At 34.1% G+C, this 18,981-nt stretch overlaps 2 protein-coding genes across 4 annotated transcripts; both read left to right on the top strand.

Moving 5' to 3' along the window:
• The first annotated feature begins 284 nt into the window (after nucleotides 1-284).
• Nucleotides 285-4,830, top strand: LOC131175996 (probable E3 ubiquitin-protein ligase ARI1). 3 transcript variants are annotated; one of them, XM_058140963.1, is made up of 7 exons: nucleotides 285-693; nucleotides 1,400-1,432; nucleotides 1,533-1,815; nucleotides 2,338-2,818; nucleotides 3,202-3,732; nucleotides 3,809-3,972; nucleotides 4,369-4,830. In XM_058140963.1, exons 1-7 carry the CDS (start codon nucleotides 571-573, stop codon nucleotides 4,467-4,469), a joined length of 1,716 nt encoding a protein of 571 aa, XP_057996946.1. In that variant the 5' UTR covers nucleotides 285-570; the 3' UTR covers nucleotides 4,470-4,830. The 3 variants fall into 3 exon arrangements, with proteins under 3 accessions (XP_057996946.1, XP_057996944.1, XP_057996945.1); XM_058140961.1 differs by having other exon boundaries at nucleotides 553-693; nucleotides 1,342-1,432; XM_058140962.1 differs by having other exon boundaries at nucleotides 556-693; nucleotides 1,378-1,432.
• Nucleotides 4,831-8,580: 3,750 nt separating this feature from the next.
• LOC110635805 (uncharacterized) lies at nucleotides 8,581-18,949 on the top strand. Its single transcript, XM_058141113.1, has 12 exons — nucleotides 8,581-8,731; nucleotides 8,916-9,038; nucleotides 14,014-14,086; nucleotides 14,166-14,252; nucleotides 15,264-15,380; nucleotides 15,594-15,995; nucleotides 16,099-16,505; nucleotides 17,120-17,219; nucleotides 17,335-17,394; nucleotides 17,475-17,561; nucleotides 17,816-17,944; nucleotides 18,156-18,949. The coding sequence occupies exons 2-12, from the start codon at nucleotides 8,947-8,949 to the stop codon at nucleotides 18,456-18,458; spliced, it is 1,857 nt and encodes a 618-aa protein (XP_057997096.1). The 5' UTR covers nucleotides 8,581-8,731; nucleotides 8,916-8,946; the 3' UTR covers nucleotides 18,459-18,949.
• Nucleotides 18,950-18,981: the final 32 nt, after the last annotated feature.

Here is an 18,981-nt window from a genome sequence, read left to right on the forward strand (position 1 = left end):
ACTTTTAGGTATCACCCCCTTCAATCAGAAAGGCACAGATTTACGTAAGGTTGGCGAGAGGATCGATCGTCGAAGGCCTTGCCGTTCTCCCTACCACACAGAATTGCAGTCACGATTAACAGTAATAACAGTTTCAGCTCAGGGCCCCACAAAAGTACGGGGTAATCAACGACGACCAAGATTTTTCAACGTCAACGGAAAACGTCGCCGTTTTGGATTTGCTAGCGCCAAAACGACACTGTTATAAACGGTTCTATTTGCAGGATAAATGTACGTGGGGGAGAGAGAGACACATTCGTCAGCTTTCTATTTTCATTTGTTGCTCTGTGAAAAGATCAAAAAAAAAAAGAAAAAACTCTGTAATGCTTCACCTATAGGCCTCTTGCTTCTCTCCCTTCGCCGGCAGCCTTGATCTCAACGGAAACCCCTCCGATCACCGGATAATCGAATCCAGGAACTCATATTTATTTTCTGTCCATACTCTCGCACACAAATTGTGTTGTTTTGTTTTCATTTCGCCATTTTAGTATCGTTAATCGTGAGATACAGAGTTCTTAATCATTAATTTAGATGGAGGATTATGGAGGGAGTGACGATGAGTGCTATTACTCTGATGATCGAGAATCGCTCAACGGTCTTGAGAATGAGGACTCCGATCTTCATTGGGTCCCTTCTAAGGGTCCCACTACCAGGGTATATATTTTTAAGGGATTTTTGGTTGCCATGGATGATAATTGTGTTTGATTGTGAGGATTTATTGATTGTTTCGGTGTAAAGACTGCAATTTTATGTCAATTTGGTTTGTTTTATTTGGCGCTTGTTGGTTTTTGGTTGCCTTATGATGCCTGTGTAATGGGGATTGCTATGTTTAGGGCTATGGTTTTGAAATTAACAGTTTTATTTATTTATTTTTGGGGATTGGGAAGGTTGCTAAAGAGGGTTTAATTTTGTATCCTTTATCTGATACCGCATTCCTTTTCTTTTATTTTTTTGATAATCAGCTATAAGATTTTTGGCAATGTTGCGCTTATATCTCATTATGTTGGATTTTTTGAAATTTTTTGGGCTCTAGAATTTCTTTTATATCACTTTGTATTGAGTTCTTTTAAATGTTCTTTTTTTTCCCTTTTCCATTGTCCCTCAGTGGTGATAACTTTCCTATTACCCTAATTTTGAGAGACAAGACAACAAACCGTTTTGAGAAGCTAATGCTGTTAGTACAAGTTCAGTAGAGTTTAAACTTGAAAATTCTCTGTCAGGATGATAGTAGGATTGATATTTCTTTGTTTGTGTTTAGTTATTGGATACTTAATATTGAAAGGTAATCAAATTTATTGTCAGTGGATACTTGATTTGGAAAAGTGATCACATTTTTAGGTTCTCACTTGGCCTTTTGCAGATAATCACAAAGGAATCCCTTTTGGCTGCACAGGTAAAATAAAAGGCCTTTCAAGCTTTTCAAATTTCCTTCTTGCATATTTGTCTTTCTACTCCAATAGTTGATGTTTTGTCTTTGGATTTTGTGTGTGTAGAGGGAAGATTTGCGCAGAGTAATGGAACTGCTATCACTGAGGGAACACCATGCAAGGACCTTATTGATACATTACCGTTGGGATGTTGAAAGGCTATTTGCTGTGTTTGTAGAGAAGGGGAAATCATGCTTGTTGACTGAAGCAGGTGTTACTGTGGTTGAGCAACTAGATATTGATTCACCCCTCACTTCGTCTTCTACGATAACGTGTGATATGTGCATAGAGGATGTATCTGGCAATAAGGCGACAAGAATGGACTGTGGCCATTGTTTTTGCAATGATTGTAAGCACTCAGATTATTACTTTTGTTGGTTTTTCTCCTTTTGACATCTTTATTTCTATGCCTAAGGTATAACATTGGACCTTAACCAGTTATCCATCAAGTGATGGCAATGCGACCATGTATAGGAAGAAGCAGTATATTATGTGTTCTTTTCTTAAACTGAAGTTGGGAACTCTAGCAATTGATGCTATAGAGTGTAAACTTTGTTGCATTGAGTCTTCTTTTTACTCTATTATATCCTTCTTGCACACATTGCACACTTAATATGGACATAGGCACTTTGGGTATTACCCTCCAAATAAGAAAAGAAGTACCCAAAAATTGTCAGCCATGGATATGTATTTGACACTCATATCCAAGTCTGAGCAACATAGGTCTAATTATATTCGTGATGTGCTGATGTACCATAAGGTATATACCTAATATTGATGTTCCATATCAAAGTTTTTTCTAATATTTTTGTTCCTGAAATGCAGCAGATTTTATTCACTGAATCTCATATATTAATTCTGTCTTGCAAAGGTTGGACAGAGCACTTCATTGTGAAAATCAATGAGGGTCAGAGTAGGCGCATCCGGTGCATGGCGCACAAATGTAATGCTATCTGTGATGAAGCTGTTGTCAGAAGTCTAGTCAGTAAAAAGCATCCTGATTTGGCAGAGAAATTTGATCGTTTTCTTCTTGAATCATACATCGAGGACAACAAAATGGTTAAATGGTGCCCAAGCACTCCTCACTGTGGGAATGCTATACGAATTGAAGAAGATGAATGTTGTGAGGTAGAATGTTCATGTAGTTTACAATTTTGTTTTAGTTGCTTGTCAGAAGCACACTCTCCTTGTTCATGTTTGATGTGGGAGCTTTGGAGCAAGAAATGTCGCGATGAATCTGAAACAGTTAATTGGATCACAGTTCATACAATGCGTTGTCCTAAGTGTCACAAACCCATTGAGAAGAATGGTGGCTGCAACCTTGTGAGCTGTATATGTGGTCAATCGTTTTGGTGAGCATTGCTTTCCCCTTTTACATTTGATGGATATTTAATCCCCTCCCAAAAAAATGAAGGATTCAATGCATTGGTATGTTGCTGTTCACTTCTGAAAAGAAAACAGTTTCTATGCTGTGCATAGATGCTTTTTTTTTCATTAATAATGCCCTATACTTGTAGAACCCTTTACCAGCAAGAGTCTGACTTGATGTTGGCTGTTGATTTATTTACAGAGATAGTTGGCTTTGACTTCATATGGTTTGCTGCTAATTACTCTTGGGATTCATTTTACTTAAAATGAATGATTTCCACTACATCTGCCCTATTTTGATGTTAATGTCTTCCATCGACATAATTCCTTGTTTCTTTAACTCCCCATTTTTTTCCTTTCGACGCAGTTGGCTGTGTGGTGGAGCAATTGGGAGAGATCATACATGGTCTAGAATATTTGGTCACAGTTGTGGTCGCCATAAAGAAGACCGAGAGAGAAAAACAGAACGCGCAAAACAGGATCGCTATCTATATATGTACTATCATAACCGTTATAAGGCTCACACGGATTCCTTTAAGGAGACAATCTTGGAGAAAGTGTCAATATCAGAAGAGAGAGAATCAAGACTTAGAGATTTCAGCTGGGTAACTAATGGACTATACAGACTTTTCAGATCAAGACGGGTTCTTTCATATTCATACCCGTTTGCGTTTTATATGTTCGGCGAAGAGCTTTTTAAGGATGAGATGACAATGGAGGAAAGGGAAATTAAACAGAATTTATTTGAGGATCAGCAACAGCAGCTTGAGTCAAATGTTGAAAGACTCTCTGAGTTCCTGGAGGAGCCCTTTGAGCAGTATACTGATGATAAAGTCATGGAAATAAGGATGCGAGTCATCAATCAATGTACAATCACTGATAATCTGTGTAAGAAAATGTGAGTGTAACTCTTACATGGGCTTTTAGTTTTTGTGGGACTTCTTAGGTTCATAAACTAATGAAATCACTTGCAGGTATGAGTGCATAGAAAGTGATTTATTGGGTTCTCTTCAACTAGGTACCCACAACATAGCTCCCTACAAGTCAAAGGGCATTGAGAAGGCGTCAGAACTATCTTGTTGGAGCAACAAAGTCAATGCTACTGATAAATGCCTACCATCAGATGGCAATGCTAGCGGTAATTGGAATTCAGTCTCATCTGTGTCATTTATGATTTTGACACTTTTTTTTAGTGAAGGATGTTCTCTTTAGTTTGCATTCTTCCATTCTGAATAATCTCAGGTGATCTTGTGAACTTTGTTATGCTTCTATACTGTTGACAGATTTTTGTTTGGTTTTTACATGCATTGATTGGATTCATAATTGAGCTAGTTAATAAGTTGAGTTCATTATACCTCACGCGAATAGGTTGGGATTTTGTAATGTTACTGTTGTATTTAGTGCATGGAGTTCTAAGCCCATTCAGTCTCAATAGATTGGGTGATTCCCTATATGCATTTTTCTCTCATGTTTGTAAATTTAGGAAGATTGTTGAGTATATTTTTATTAATAGTACCAACACATTGCATTGTAGGTGGCATATCACAACATGATAGACCTTCGGGCTCTAGGAGTTCAGCTGATGGTGGATGCTCTTCTCAGAAGCGTGTTAGGAAGGAGGGAGGTGGCTTTTAGATCTGAACTTGCCAGCAGAGATTATGGATAGAAACTGTGCAGACTTGATACAACTACAAAGTGTACAGCTCTAACTCAAGGCCCTGTCCTTCATGGAATTTGATCATTGGTGGATTAAGCACCACAAAGTGCTTTGCCTTTTACCCTTAATAGCTTTTTGTTCAGCATTTGACTTGCTTTCCCTCAATGGGGGATGTCCTGGAATAGAAATTTGTTTCTAAGTGTTTTTTGTGTTGTGCATAGTCGTTTATTGGGTTTTTGTGGGGATAGATATGTAAATTCTCTAGCTGGGGGACTTGGCCTAGACCTTAAAATACATACTTGACATATTTTAACAATGGCCATATAATATTCTTTGACAGCGTACTGCCTTGACTCATAAAATTAAGTATCCATAATGAAAAAACATCAAGTAATTTTACTGACCACCAATTTTCAATCCAGCTCCCAAACTCAGAATTTCTGTTAATTTTCCCCCACCAATAATGATAATTCTTTTAATTATTTGTTATACTCAAACTTTGAAATATTTTCCTAATTTCTCTTCTAATGACTGTTTGTACTCTTATAATTTGATTTAGATTATTCCCTCCACAGACCAAAATCTTGATTCTAACTAAGAACTAACTCTTAACTAAAAACTAACTCTAACTAAACACTTATGTTTACACAGATATTTTCAACTTTTAAAATTATTAATAGAATGAATGAAAAAAAATATAATATTTAAATTTAAAAATAATAAAATGTAAAAAAAATTAAATTTTAAGAATATACCTTGTAAATATTTGTAAAAACTCTTATTTATCGTCTTTCACAATTCACATATTTTTTTTTTACTATAACTTTCAACATTTAATGATAGATGTTTATAATAATTTTAAATTTATATCAGCTTTTTTTTGCCATTAAAATGTAGTAGAATTACTTTTTTAATAATAATTTTGTTTGGTATTCGTTTTCAAAGTTATATACTTATGACTGTAGCTTTTTATATGTTATTGTTATATTCATTAATTATTTTTCATTTTACTTGTCATGAACTCCATTATCTTTTTATCATAACTCAATTTTATGTTATGGCCTTATTTAATAACTCAGTTTTTATTATATTTATATAGATATAAATTTATATGAATGTTATATTAAGAATTAAAAATCGAAAGGTCACACTAAAAAAAGATTAGTGATAATAATATGAAAATAAATTTAGTAATACCAATAAAATTTATTTAATATATACATATTAATTATTAAAAATTAATGATAAAATTACTTAAAAAATTTAATGATAAAATATAGATGCATTGAAATTACGGGCAATGACTTAATTTAAGGATTTTTTTGTAATTATGATTCACAAATATAAATATATATTAATTTTATTTAAATTTTAATATGAAGCATTAATAAACTAAAAAATAACATATTAATTAGTGGTGTTAACAAAACTAAAAAACTTTATTTAATATCTACATATTAATTATTATTATTATTAATAAAATGCACCTTTTTGCAATTATAATTCATAAATATAGATGTATATTAATTTTATTTAAATTTTTATCTTAATATTAAGAAACTAAAAGTCACATAATAATTAGTTGTAATAATAAGAATAATAAATTTCATTTAGTATATACCTATTAATTATTATTAATGATAAAAAAATTTATATATATTATTATTATTATTAATGAATTTAATTTAATTTAATATATACATATTAGAATTTGAATTTTATTAATTATAAAAATGTATTTTTTTTGCAAGTATAAAAATTCACAAATATAGATATGCATTAATTTTATTTAAATTTTTATATTAAGTATTAAGAAAGTAAAAAAGTTAAATATTAATTAGTGGTAATAATAATAATAATAATAATAATAATAATAATAATAATAATAATAATAATAATAAATTTTATTTAATATATACATGTTAATTATTTTTAATGATAAAAAAAATATATATATATATATTTAATATTATTATATACATATTAATTATTATTAATGAATTTTATTTTTTATATACATATTAGAAATCAATCCTTATTATGATAAAAAGTATATTTTTTCTATTATAAATATAAATATATATCAATTTTTTTAAAAAATTTTTATATTAGGCATTAAGAAACTAAAAAATCATAATAATTAAATTTTTATATTAAATATTAAGAAAGTAAAAGTTCACATAATAAATAATGGTAATAATAAGGTATAAGAGTAAAATTAGCAGATGAAAAAAATCTAATAAAATGCCACTTGTCAATTTTTAGTGAACTTATTTTACATACCAATTTTGTTAGTATTTATATAGATTTTCTTTATTAAGATAAATTAAACTCAATCAAAATTTCATCAAACTATTTAGGAAAATTACTATTTAATTTATTTATTTTAAAAAATTAATTATTTAATCATTTATCTTAAAAAATATATTAATTAGTTTTTATATTTTTATTTTATTTACTTTTTAGTCTCTCTAATCATTTTTTACATTAATTTAAATTTTATTTAGTCTCTGTAATTTTAAAAATACAACTATATAATCCCAATATTTTCTAAACTTTGGATTACTTAGTCTTATAACGGTAAATTTTCTTTTATTTAATCACGTTAACTAACAAAAAATTTAATTTAAACTGTATAGGAAATTTAAAGTGTAAACGATAACAAAATAGATGAATTAATTAATGTAATTTTTAAAATAAAAATATCAAATAATTAATTTAATTAATACATAGAGATTAAATAGTAATTTTTTTTTACTATTATTAGGAGATTGACATGCAAAAGTATAATAATTTTTTATAGTTTGGTTATGAAATTCAAATTTAAATAATAAGATGGAGAAAGCAAATCCATATTTGCCTTGACCAACAACTATCATACTTAGGCCTGAAAAGTTTCTAAGCACTTAGTCACAACCCAAGAGGAATTTTGCTGAGGCAAATTTTATCTTCATATGTCCAAATCTAAAAGGCAAGAAGCTTTCTCTAGAAAGTGAGCAATTTTTTTATTTTTATTTTAAATCTTCTTTACCAGACAGAAGGGACTTCAAAACTGTTGCGTGCAAATTTCTCAAAGAGATTAGACAATGGTAACCCACCAAAGCAGGCATTTCCATTGACCTCTGCCTTTCAGCCCTTTTGAGGCTGCTTTATCTTTTCTAAATGCTCCTCCCTTTTAGTTTTTAGAAACCAACACCAGCCACTTTTTAGTGTTAGACCAGTGCAGAATGTTGCTAGCTAGCATCCTGTCATTTTACCATCTAATTAGTAGGAGAGAAGAGCCACTGCCACTTAAAAGAGTGGAGAGATTAAAAATAGAGGGGAAGATGCATGCAAGCTAGATAATTTTTTAGAAATCTTTTTATGAATTTTTTTTTAAATACAATTGACTTCGACTGAAACTTAAACATGAGATCTCATAATATGAATATTTTCTTTTAAATAATTTTTATTAATCTTCAAAACTATAATCACATTAACAATGTTGTTAATCGTCTCAAAACCATTAATTTGGTTAAAATACATTTAAATCGGCTACGATCACTCCATGCCATACTGGTGATCTTTCTAAGTCCTTGGATTGAGCTGTTTTATGCAATAATGCTCCTAAATTTTGTTAATTGGGGTAGCATCCTAAAAAAGACTCTTATCTCTTTTCCATTATTATATATGTATATATTCATGCTTTAAAGTTAATAGGATAAAGAAATAAATGAATAATTGCAAAGTTTAAATTGGCCGAAGCTCAAATCCCATGAAGCCCCTCCCTGCTATATGTGTGCAAGTCAGTCACCTCCTTGTTTCTTGTCTCTTTCTTCCTTTTTTGAATGCCTGATTTTTACTTTTAGGTATCACCCCCTTCAATCAAAAAGCCACGAGTTGATTTGCTTCTTTTCATGCAATGCAAAAGAAGCCCACCATTGCAAAAGCTTCAAAGGTGGAATTGCTTTCTAAGACAAGGGACTAGTCAAAACAAATATTGCTATAAACCATGATACTTTATATATATATATATATATATATATATATATATATATATATATATATATATATATGTAGTACCTACACATAAACATGCCATCTTTTGCACTATTCTTGCTATCTGTAGTTGTATAGTATGCTTCCTATCAAAAAGACAAATGGGTTTTTGGGGTTTGCATTATATATGCCTAAGAACATATATGGTTCGTGACCCACCAAGTTAGGTTCAGCTTTATACAAAAGAAAGAAACCCATCTGTGTGAGTAGTCTCACTCTATACAATGTGATTTGTGTTGATTATTAGCGTAGTTTATTCTGTTAGAATTTAATGTTTTTTGGATGTTTCCTTTATGTAGTGTATTTTTCTTTGCGTAGTAGCTTGTCACTATCTTATGGTGTTATATGCCCTGCATTTAATGCTATTTCAGTGAATTTTTCTACAGTGGGGTCTAAAGATAATTTCATTGCCACGCTATGCATGAAGTAAAATGGCGGGGAGGTTCAACTTTGAAGCCGTATTTGAAGTTCACAGAAGCAAGAGTTTCAAGGCACAAACGTTCTAATAGGTAGAACTTTCATTCTTTTTCTATTGCTCTTATTCCTTTTCTTGCAACTCATGGTTTCAACACCTAATCTTAAGTATTAAAATCATGCTCTGATTGCTGTATCTGAATTGCTCTTATTCCTTTTCTTGTAACTCATGGTTTCAACACTTAATCTTACGTATTGCTGTATCTGAATATTTATGCTAATTTTTTGTTGCTTCCACTTCTTATATTTTTTGGGTTAGCAATGCCATAAACTGTTAGATGATAAATGCCTGTGGTTCTTTTTTAACTGATGCTTTTGCAAGAAGCCTTAGAAACAATGGACTGGGTTTTGCTAGGAATTTGAACCTGAGTTTTGCCTACGGCAAAAGATCTTTACTTTGGCAATTAGCATGGTTCAAATGTTTCTTTTTGCCATCCTTTTCTTTTTTAATTTTTTTTTCACTTTATTGGTTGTAAATCTAACCCACCTCAAATAGTTTGGGATTAAGGCTTTAGTTGTTGATGTTTTCTACTGGATGTAAATAATTATCAAAACTAGCACAAACTCGTTCTACTGCTATATTTTGTATTATAGATCAGAATACCTTGATGTCTTATTGCTGTCTGTTAGAAATGATTAATTGCAGAAGTCATCTTTATTGAACTTCAAAATGCTGAATATATAGAGTTCCAGCAAAGCTAAAAATAGCATAGCTAAAAAATAGTGACCACAACTACTGCCACTAACAACTTCAATAAAATATAAACTAACTAGCTAAAAATCAGCTAAAGACCAGGACATACAAAAGACCAAAGACCAGAACCAACACACAAATAACAAACAGATCCTTGATTCAATTAACAACATTCTCCTCCTGAATCAGGAACTGCATATTCCTAATTTTTCCCTGAGAAGCTCAAATCTGCTAACATGAAGTGACTTTGTAAATATATCTGCAATCTGATTTTCTGTTTTGCAGTACACTAACACCACATCACCGTTTTTCTGGACTTCCCTCAAGTAATAAAACTTGATATTAAAATGCTTAGTCCTGCCATGAAATACTGGATTTTGAGATATGGCTATGGCAGCTTGATTATCCACAAATATCACAGTGCTTTCATCTTGCTTTAGTTGCAAATCGACCATAATTTTCCTTAGCCATAAAGCTTGATTAGCAGCAGCTGTTGCTGCTACAAATTCCGCTTCCGCCGTCGACTGAGCCACCATTTCTTGTTTCTTTGAGCACCATGAAAAACACCCTGACCCAAAAGTGAAACAAAAACCAGAGGTGCTTTTCATATCGTCAATGGACCCTGCCCAATCACTGTCAGAATACCCATGGAGTTTGAAATTCTGACTTTTGCTGAACTTGATACCAAAGGTTTGAGTCCCTTTGAGATACCTAATCACACGTTTGGCTGCCATCATGTGCAATTTACTAGCACAATTTAGAAACCTGGACAAAACACTTACAGCATACAAGATGTCAGGTCTTGTTGCTGTAAGATACATTAAGCATCCAATTAGGCTTCTAAATACTCCTTCATCAACTCTTTCAGCTCCATCTTCTTTCTGTAACTTCTCCTTTTGATTCATTGGAGTGTTTACACTCTTGCACTCATCCATTCTGAACCTTTTCAGAATTTCCTTCAAATACTTCTTCTGACATATAAAAACTTCATTCTGACCTTGCTTGATCTCCAATCCAAGAAAGTAATTCATCTCACCAAGGTCTGTCATGTCAAAGACCTTCATCACCTCCTTCTTGAATACTTCAATCTGTACAACATTATTTCCTGTGACAAGCAAATCATCTACATAGAGAGAGATGATTATAATGTCAGAATCTGTTTTCTTAACATACAGATTTGATTCACTTAGGCTTTTTTCAAAGCCTAGTTTCAGCAAATGATCATCTATTCTGCTGTACCAAGCTCTTGGGGCTTGTTTTAGCCCATAAAGAGCTTTCTTTTTTAGGCTGACCTTCTCTTCATGTCCTGGCACACTGAAACCTTCTGGCTGCTCAACATAAATTTTTTCCTGCAATGAGCCATTTAAAAAAGCCGATTTCACATCTAGTTGAAAAATCTTCCAACCTTGTTGTGCTGCCAATGCTAATAGCATTCGGATGGTGTCCAACCGTGCCACCGGAGCAAATGTTTCAGAGAAGTCTACTCCCCAAACTTGTGCGTAGCCTTTCACTACTAATCTCGCTTTGTATTTATTCACAGAGCCGTCCGGATTGAGCTTTGTTCTGAAAACCCATTTCACCCCAATTACTTTCCTGTCAAGCGGCCTTTCTACTAGCTCCCAGGTCTGGTTTTTTTCAATCATGGCCAGCTCCTCCTTCATCGCTTCTATCCACTTTTGATCAGATTTTGCTTCTTCATAACCTGCTGGTTCCAACACCGCAACATTACACCTTTGATAAACATCTGAAAGTGTTCTCTTTCCCCTTACAGGTTCATCATCAATTAATTCATCAGGAACAAGAGGTGTAATTTGCTCTCCAGTTTGAGACTCCTCATTACAGTCCCACTGTTCGTGTTCAAGAAATTGAACATCTCTACTAGTTATAACCTTCCCTGTGTGAGGGTGGAAAATTCTGTAGGCTTTAGAAACTGAACTATAGCCAACAAAAATTCCTTGTTCAGCTTTCTCATCAAGTTTGTCTCTCTTGACCTGTGGAACATGTGAAAAACACAAACAACCAAAAATTTTAAGGTTGTTTAATTGAGGTTTAACGCCATACCAAGCCTCAAATGGAGTCTTCTTTCCCACTGCTCTTGTAGGCAGCCTGTTCAGCAAAAAAACAGCAGTATTTGCTGCTTCTGCCCAAAACCTTTTTTGAAGATTCTTCTCATGTAACAGACACCGAGCCATCTCCATAATAGTTCTGTTCTTCCTTTCGCTGACTCCATTTTGTTGTGGAGAATAAGGAACCGTAAGCTGGTGCTCAATTCCAGCTTTTTCGCAAAATAAATTGAATTTCTCTGAAGTGTATTCAGTGCCATTATCTGATCTAATGACCTGAATCCTGCAACTGCTTTGATTTTCAATCCAGTTTTTAAACTTCATAAAAATTCCAGCAACCTCGATTTAAACTTCATAAAGTATATCCAGCACATCCTTGTGAAATCATCAATAAAAACTATGTAATACCTGCTGCCATTCAGTGAAGGAGTTGATTGGGGGCCACATAAATCAGTATGAATTAGCTGTAGCCTCTTGGTAGCTCTCCATGTGGATGTTCTGAATGGAAATCGAATTTGCTTTCCAAGCATACACGTCTTGCAGCTTGTAAAATGTTTCTCCAGCTCGAACAAGATCATTTCGTTGCATGAACAGCAAGGCTTGATGATGAATGTGCCCCAACCGTTTATGCCAAACATCTGAAATAGTAAGCTGACACGAAAATGCCATTTGCTCCTCTTCCAAAGTATTCAAATAAAAACTTCTCTGCTGCATCTTAATTAAAGTTCTTGACCACTTGGATCAAAAATTAGACACATTTTATCTTCAAACAAAAGCTTGAACCCTTTTTCCGAATTGCCCCACACTCAACAAATTGATCAATTTCAGAACATACAACACTTGTAAATAATTTTTATACCGCAACATCACAATGACAACCTTTCCTTTAATCGTAATATATTCACCGTTGCGATTCGACTCTTGAACTTGCAGATTTGTCAAGCTCTTCCTCATCATTAGTCATATGGTTTGTACAACCACTATCAACAAGCCAGTTTGTGCTTGATGTTTTTGCCATAAAACAAGAAGCAACAAAAAGTTGTTCTGGCTCCTGTTGAACTGCAATTTGAGCCTCACCCTTTTCTTTGCAAATTATCTCTGCGTGCCCAAGTTTCTTGCATCTCCTACATTTCATGTCAGTTTTCTCCAACACTTGTAGTGAGGATGATTTTTCCTACCACAATGTTGACAAGGAGGATATCTTCCTCCCTTCGCTTGTGTTAGAGTTGTTTTCATGGCTGCACTTTCAACTACTGCTGCTCCTTTTTATCTTTAGACTTCTTAATTTTGTCACCTGAATTTTGCTGCCATTTGGCTTGCAAGGCTCCTCAGCTTCCTTCTTGTCTCATCATTCTTCTCTGCTCCTGCTTGAACTTACTAACTCTGCCAAGCTGATCTTTGTTAGATCTTTAGTGTTTTCCAATGAAGCAATGGTTGCCTCATATTTTTCAGGCAAGGATACAAGGATTTTTTGAACTATTCTGTTATCGGTAAGTTCAGCACCAAGTATTCTTACCTTATTTGCAATGCCAGACAGCCTGTCAACATATGCTTTCACCGTTTCTGATTCCTTCATATGCTGCATTTCAAACTCTCTAACCAAGTTCAGTACTTTCATTCCTTTGATTCTTTCATCTCCTTTATACTCATTCTTGAGAAAATCCCAGATAGCTTTAGCTGAGCCAAGTGTCATAATCTTACTGAAAATGGTAGAAGAAACTGCAGCAAACAAGCAGTTCTTCGCTTTGGATTTTTTAGTCTTTCTCTCCTTGTGTGTTTTTATCTGAGCCACTGTTGGATTTCCCGGTAAAGGAGGGACTTCATAATCTTCCTCTACAGCATCCCACAAATCACACGCTTCCAAAAAAGCTTCCATTCGTACTGCCCACACCTGGTAGTCTTCTCCATCAAACACTGGTGGAGCTACCATTGAAAAAGAACTCTCACCTTCCATTAAAAAAATTCCTTACAGCAGTAGAATTTTAGAAAAACACTCAGAAAAAAAAAACTCACAAGTCACTCAGAAAGAACTCTCACAAGTCACTCACAAAGAACTCTCACAGATCCCGTAAGAAAACAAGAGCTCTGATACCAATGTTAGAAATGATTAATTGCAGAAGTCATCTTTATTGAACTTCAAAATGCTGAATATATAGAGTTCCAGCAAAGCTAAAAATAGCATAGCTAAAAAATAGTGACCACAACTACTGCCACTAACAACAATGCCCATTGATCTGTTATTACCGTTGACAGTGATCCAGTTCCAAGAAAAGTTGAGAAACGAAGACCGAATAACATGTTTGAAGCTTTCCATAACCTTGAATTGGTAAGAAAACATGGGATGCATAGTTCAATATTTAGCTCCATTAAGGTTAAACTGTTTAATCATTAATATTTTTCTGCAGGGCAAAATGGAACAGCTGGAGGATTCTGTTGAAGCCAAGAGTGGACTGCCTCCCAGCACAAAAGTTCAAGATTCTTTAAAGGAAGAGGTGAGTACCTCAATTTGTATCTAACTCTGAGAATTGTTACAAAACTCATGAGATATGCAAATATATCTGTACCAACCTAAAAAGGAACTGTTTACTTTCATTCTGTAAATTTGAGCTCCTCGAGGCGTAGTTGCCAAACCTGGTTAGTGGTTTGAGTATCAATCCCTTCAAGGAACTAGGCCAAAAATATGACGGAACATAGAAAAAGGAGCTTTTATTGCAAGAATTTGGAATGAGTTCAGGGCAAATATGATCAAATAGAAAATCTGAAAGGCAAAAAAGAACTTTAAAGTGCAGGCATCAGCTGACGCCTTCAAAATAAATCTAACTGTTATTTATTTCAGGGATTAAAGCAGAAATGTACAAAAATTCTGCAGAATATGGAGCTGATATATAGAGAAAGAGTTGTATTTAGGCATTCAAAAAGACAAGCCAAAAGCTTCACATTATCAAATAAAATATAGATTGGAGATGGACAGAAAACACATATTTCATTACTAAAACAGAAGATTTACAAACACAAATATAAAGATTTTTTTTTTCTTTTCTTCTTTATTTTCTTGGCTCCCTCAAACTCTCTTTCCAGCTCTCACTCTTGTCTCTCTGCACATTCACTGCACAACACACACACACACACACATATAGGCAAAAGAATGCCTTTTTCAAGTCAACAAATGCCATACTTGCACCATGCTTAGGTATGGCTTTTTAACTTTCTTGCACACAGTTTTTCACCAAAAATCTCATCAACTCCAACAGTTAAGATATTTCCCTCTCCCTATCAATATTCCCTATAGCTTGAGTATTCTAATGTGAAAGTTCTAATCATTTACCAAATAACATTTTGTTACCTGAAGGAAGGAATTCAACTAAAAGCAGTAGATGTTTACTCAGTCTACTTGAGAAGTTCTAAAATAAAATCTTCTCATTTATTTGCCATTAACAACAAAATCAATTACAATGTTTTCATTTCTTGCAACTTCTCCTTCAGTGATTCAATCTTTTGTGCAGATTGTAGAGCTCCAGGGCCAATTACAGGACCAGTTTGTAATGCATCATGCGTTGGAGAAGGCAATGAGTTATTTTCCTTTTCCCTATGATACTATGAGTGATAACTCAATCCCGAAGGTAGTACCTCTCCTTGGAAAATCACAGAATAACCTTGCTGCAGATACCCAAAACACATGCATATGCACATCTCTCCATCCTATAAATTCATAATTGTTGATCTGGATAGTTTTTTCTGTGTGGTAGCTGTGCCTCTTAGGCATTATATAGTTCTATCATATTGACTAAAACTTCTTCTGAATACCACATAACTTCCATTTAATTGTTTTTCAGGCTACCAAGGAACTGATTGAGGAAATTGCTGTGTTAGAACTGCAAGTTATACATTTGGAACGATATCTTCTCTCTCTGTATAGAAACACATTTGATCAACAAGTTTCATCTCAACAAACCCTTGATGAAATATGCAAACTGAATTCAATCATGCAGAATGGGATGTTTCCAGTAGTTCCAAGACAAGATATCACAACAGATAATCACAATTCAGTTAATCAGTCGAGTAATGGAAATCAACCTATGGAATGCAATGGCGCTTGGGGACCAGAAAAGCTGTTAGATTCTGGTATCCACCAATATCACTCCTCAGCATCTCAGCGTTCAATTGGTTCTCCTTTAAGCAAATCTGTATCTAGAGCTGTAGACTCATACCATTCCCTCCCATTGTCAATGCTGGAGGTAACTTGATGAAGTTGAGACTTTCTCAGTTATTATTCCTACTATGTTTCTTTATCATGTAAAGTTAGCAAATTCATGTGAATTGTGTATGTTTCTTCTTCAGCATGCTCAGAATAATGATTCAAATGCTACCAGTCGGGCGGATTATTTTGGAACCAATATTCAAGATTATGTTTTTGAGACTCCAAACTTGCTCTCAGAGGAGATGATCAAGTGTATCTCATCCATTTACTGTGATCTGGCAGATCCACCTTTGATAGGTCGTGACTATCCTTCCTCTCCCGTTTCATTTTCTTCATCACAAATTGAGTTGCCGGCACAAGGTCGGGGTGAGATGTGGAGCTCCCATTGCGGGAACTTTCCATCCTTCAATTCATCTGTTGACAACTTTTTCCATATTGGTGAGTCTATGGAGCTCAGTGGACCATACTGCACAATGGTAACAGTGCAGTGGATTCATAGAGATAGTAAGAAGCTAAAAGGTGTGCAGCAGAAGCTACATGATTTTAGGTGAGTCTTATCATTATTTCAGATACTTTGAATCTTTTTTGTCATGATGTTTCTTAATTTAATATTCAGATATGCTTCATGTACTGATAAAAAAGAAGACATGTGACCAAGCTTTATTCTTAGAAATAAGTATAGCATAATTGAAATATCATCGCCTGTGCATTAGAGAGACTATCATCTCCTGCTACGTTTTAAATGATTGAAGGTGTCTATAAACTTCTGCATTTAGGTCTATGATAGTCTCTCTAATGAGAACTAATTTGCATAGCCTGTGCATTTGCAGTTAGAGCCAAAGATTCTGATATGCTTTCTAGTCTGCATTCTTTGTTCCCATATAATTGCACTTTAATGAGGACTAATTTGCATAGCCTGTGCATTTGCAGTTAGAGCCAAAGATTCTGATATGCTTTCTAGTCTGCATTCTTTGTTCCTATATAATTGCATCATGTCATCTGTTAGAATATTACAGGTAGTTTTTCTCTAAACCAAAGCAGAAGTTGATGTTCCTGTTGGAAACATGCGAAATGCATATATAGCATGTGGCCATCATGTTGACTACTTCCCTTTTCTTCCAAATAGCAATGGAATTGAAAGCAAAAACTATTGTGTTGCAGATCACTTGTCTCCCAGTTGGAAGCAGTAGATCCTAGAAAATTAAAACAAGAAGAGAAGCTAGCCTTTTGGATCAATGTGCATAATGCACTAGTTATGCATGTAACGTTCTACATTTAAGAATATATAAACCTCAGATGATTGTTTTATTTTACATTATGCTTGTGATTTTAATTTCTCAACTAATGCGAAAAATTTGCATTGTGCTGTCTTATAGGCATTTTTGGTTTATGGGATCCCGCATAGTAATATGAAAAGAATGTCTTTACTACTGAAGGTGAGCAAAAATTTTCTGATCACAGAGAAGAAAGTATGCATGCGTATTTTATCATTTTCATACGCTCTTTTGTGTTTCAGGCTGCATATAATGTCGGTGGTCACACTGTTAACGTAGAAATGATACAAAATTCTATTCTGGGGTGTCACCTGCTTCGTCCAGGACAAGTAATTTTTATTCCCTGAAAGTTCTATTAAGTACTGCTATCTGTTTTTGTCATTTGGCTTCTTGTTTAAACATGTGCTTTCTCCATAGTGATGCTTATATTTCAAGGTCAAAATGTCTTTTCTCCTCTTCAAAAATAAATGTGTTCTCGTAGAATTGATCTTCTGACCGCTTCTAAGTTCTGAATCATTTATGATGGAAAGTTCAAGATAATTTATTTTTGATCGGAGCTGATTTTGCATACATCTGCTTGTAGTGGTTGCGGCATCTGTTTTCATCAAAGCCAAAATCCAAAGTTGGAGATCCTAGGAAATCATATTCCATTAATTACCCAGAACCTCGCTTACACTTTGCACTTAGTGCAGGACGCTGTTCTGATCCTGCGGTACGTCTTACTTACTACATAAATTTTTTTTTCCCTAAAGCAAAATGGTTTTTCTAACTGTTCCTCGTTGTGTCAGTGTGAGGCTACATTAGCAAACCTTTGATAAATAACACATAACATGACAAGAATGCTAGGGAGATGTCTTTTATACCTTTCCATATAGTCTTCTTTGCTTCTTCTGATATGCAGTTAACATATTGCTATTCTGCAGGTTCGAGTGTACACTCCCAAGAGAGTTTTTGAGGATCTGGAAACTGCAAAGGAAGAGTATATTCAGTCAAACTTAATTATACGTCAGGATAAGAAACTCCATCTACCAAAGCTTGTGGAGTGCTTTGCCAAGGAGTTAGATCTTTGTCCTGATGGTTTGCTGGATATGATAGAGCATTTACTAACTAATTCTTTGAGGAAGAGCATTCATGATTGTCAACACGGAAAGTCCGGCAAGAGCATTGAGTGGATTCATCACAACTTCGCATTCCGCTATCTGATTTCAAAAGAATTAGTCCAGTGATCTCATCTCTTATTACAAGTGTTGTGACTAATGAGCAGTCCTGTTGTTCAATATACTTCTCACTTCTGCTAGCTCGATAATCAGAATGACAGGAGAATCATAACAAAACTTTACAGTCAACCAGGCAGTGCGAAGTTGATATTTTTAACTCTATTGAAGTGTGCTTCTTGTAAGAATAATGATCAAATAGGCTGAAGATCATTAAGCCTTAGTCCCATCAGAGAATTTCTGAAAGAATTTATCTGGTACATATTGAGCTCTAAAAAGACTTGAGCTTGCCTGATCATCATTCTTAGAACAGCAATGTTGTGATTCCGCTGTCATTCCCAATTGTCTGACCTACAATTTTCAGTCAGTTTCCATATGTACATGATTAGAATGGATACTACTCCTTTGTCTAAAAGTATCCCTATTTTGGAATATTTGGTAATAGATGGTAAGTATCTTAGAAGTGTTTGCCATAAATGTCAAATTTTGAGCTCTGGTTCTGATATTTCCTTCAACTGATTTTCACATGAGATGA

This window comes from Hevea brasiliensis, chromosome 18 (assembly GCF_030052815.1).
Source record: "Hevea brasiliensis isolate MT/VB/25A 57/8 chromosome 18, ASM3005281v1, whole genome shotgun sequence".
Classification (NCBI taxonomy): domain Eukaryota; kingdom Viridiplantae; phylum Streptophyta; class Magnoliopsida; order Malpighiales; family Euphorbiaceae; genus Hevea; species Hevea brasiliensis.

Coding starts and splice junctions, on each gene's coding strand:
- LOC131175996 (XM_058140961.1), top strand. CDS start 581: ATGGAGGGAGTGACGATGAGTGCTATTACTCTGATGATCGAGAATCGC. Junction 3,733..3,808: donor GATAATCTGTGTAAGAAAAT/GTGAGTGTAACT, acceptor AATCACTTGCAG/GTATGAGTGCATAGAAAGTG. Junction 3,973..4,368: donor ATCAGATGGCAATGCTAGCG/GTAATTGGAATT, acceptor ATTGCATTGTAG/GTGGCATATCACAACATGAT.
- LOC110635805 (XM_058141113.1), top strand. CDS start 8,947: ATGCATGAAGTAAAATGGCGGGGAGGTTCAACTTTGAAGCCGTATTTG. Junction 14,087..14,165: donor CTTTCCATAACCTTGAATTG/GTAAGAAAACAT, acceptor ATTTTTCTGCAG/GGCAAAATGGAACAGCTGGA. Junction 17,945..18,155: donor GACGCTGTTCTGATCCTGCG/GTACGTCTTACT, acceptor GCTATTCTGCAG/GTTCGAGTGTACACTCCCAA.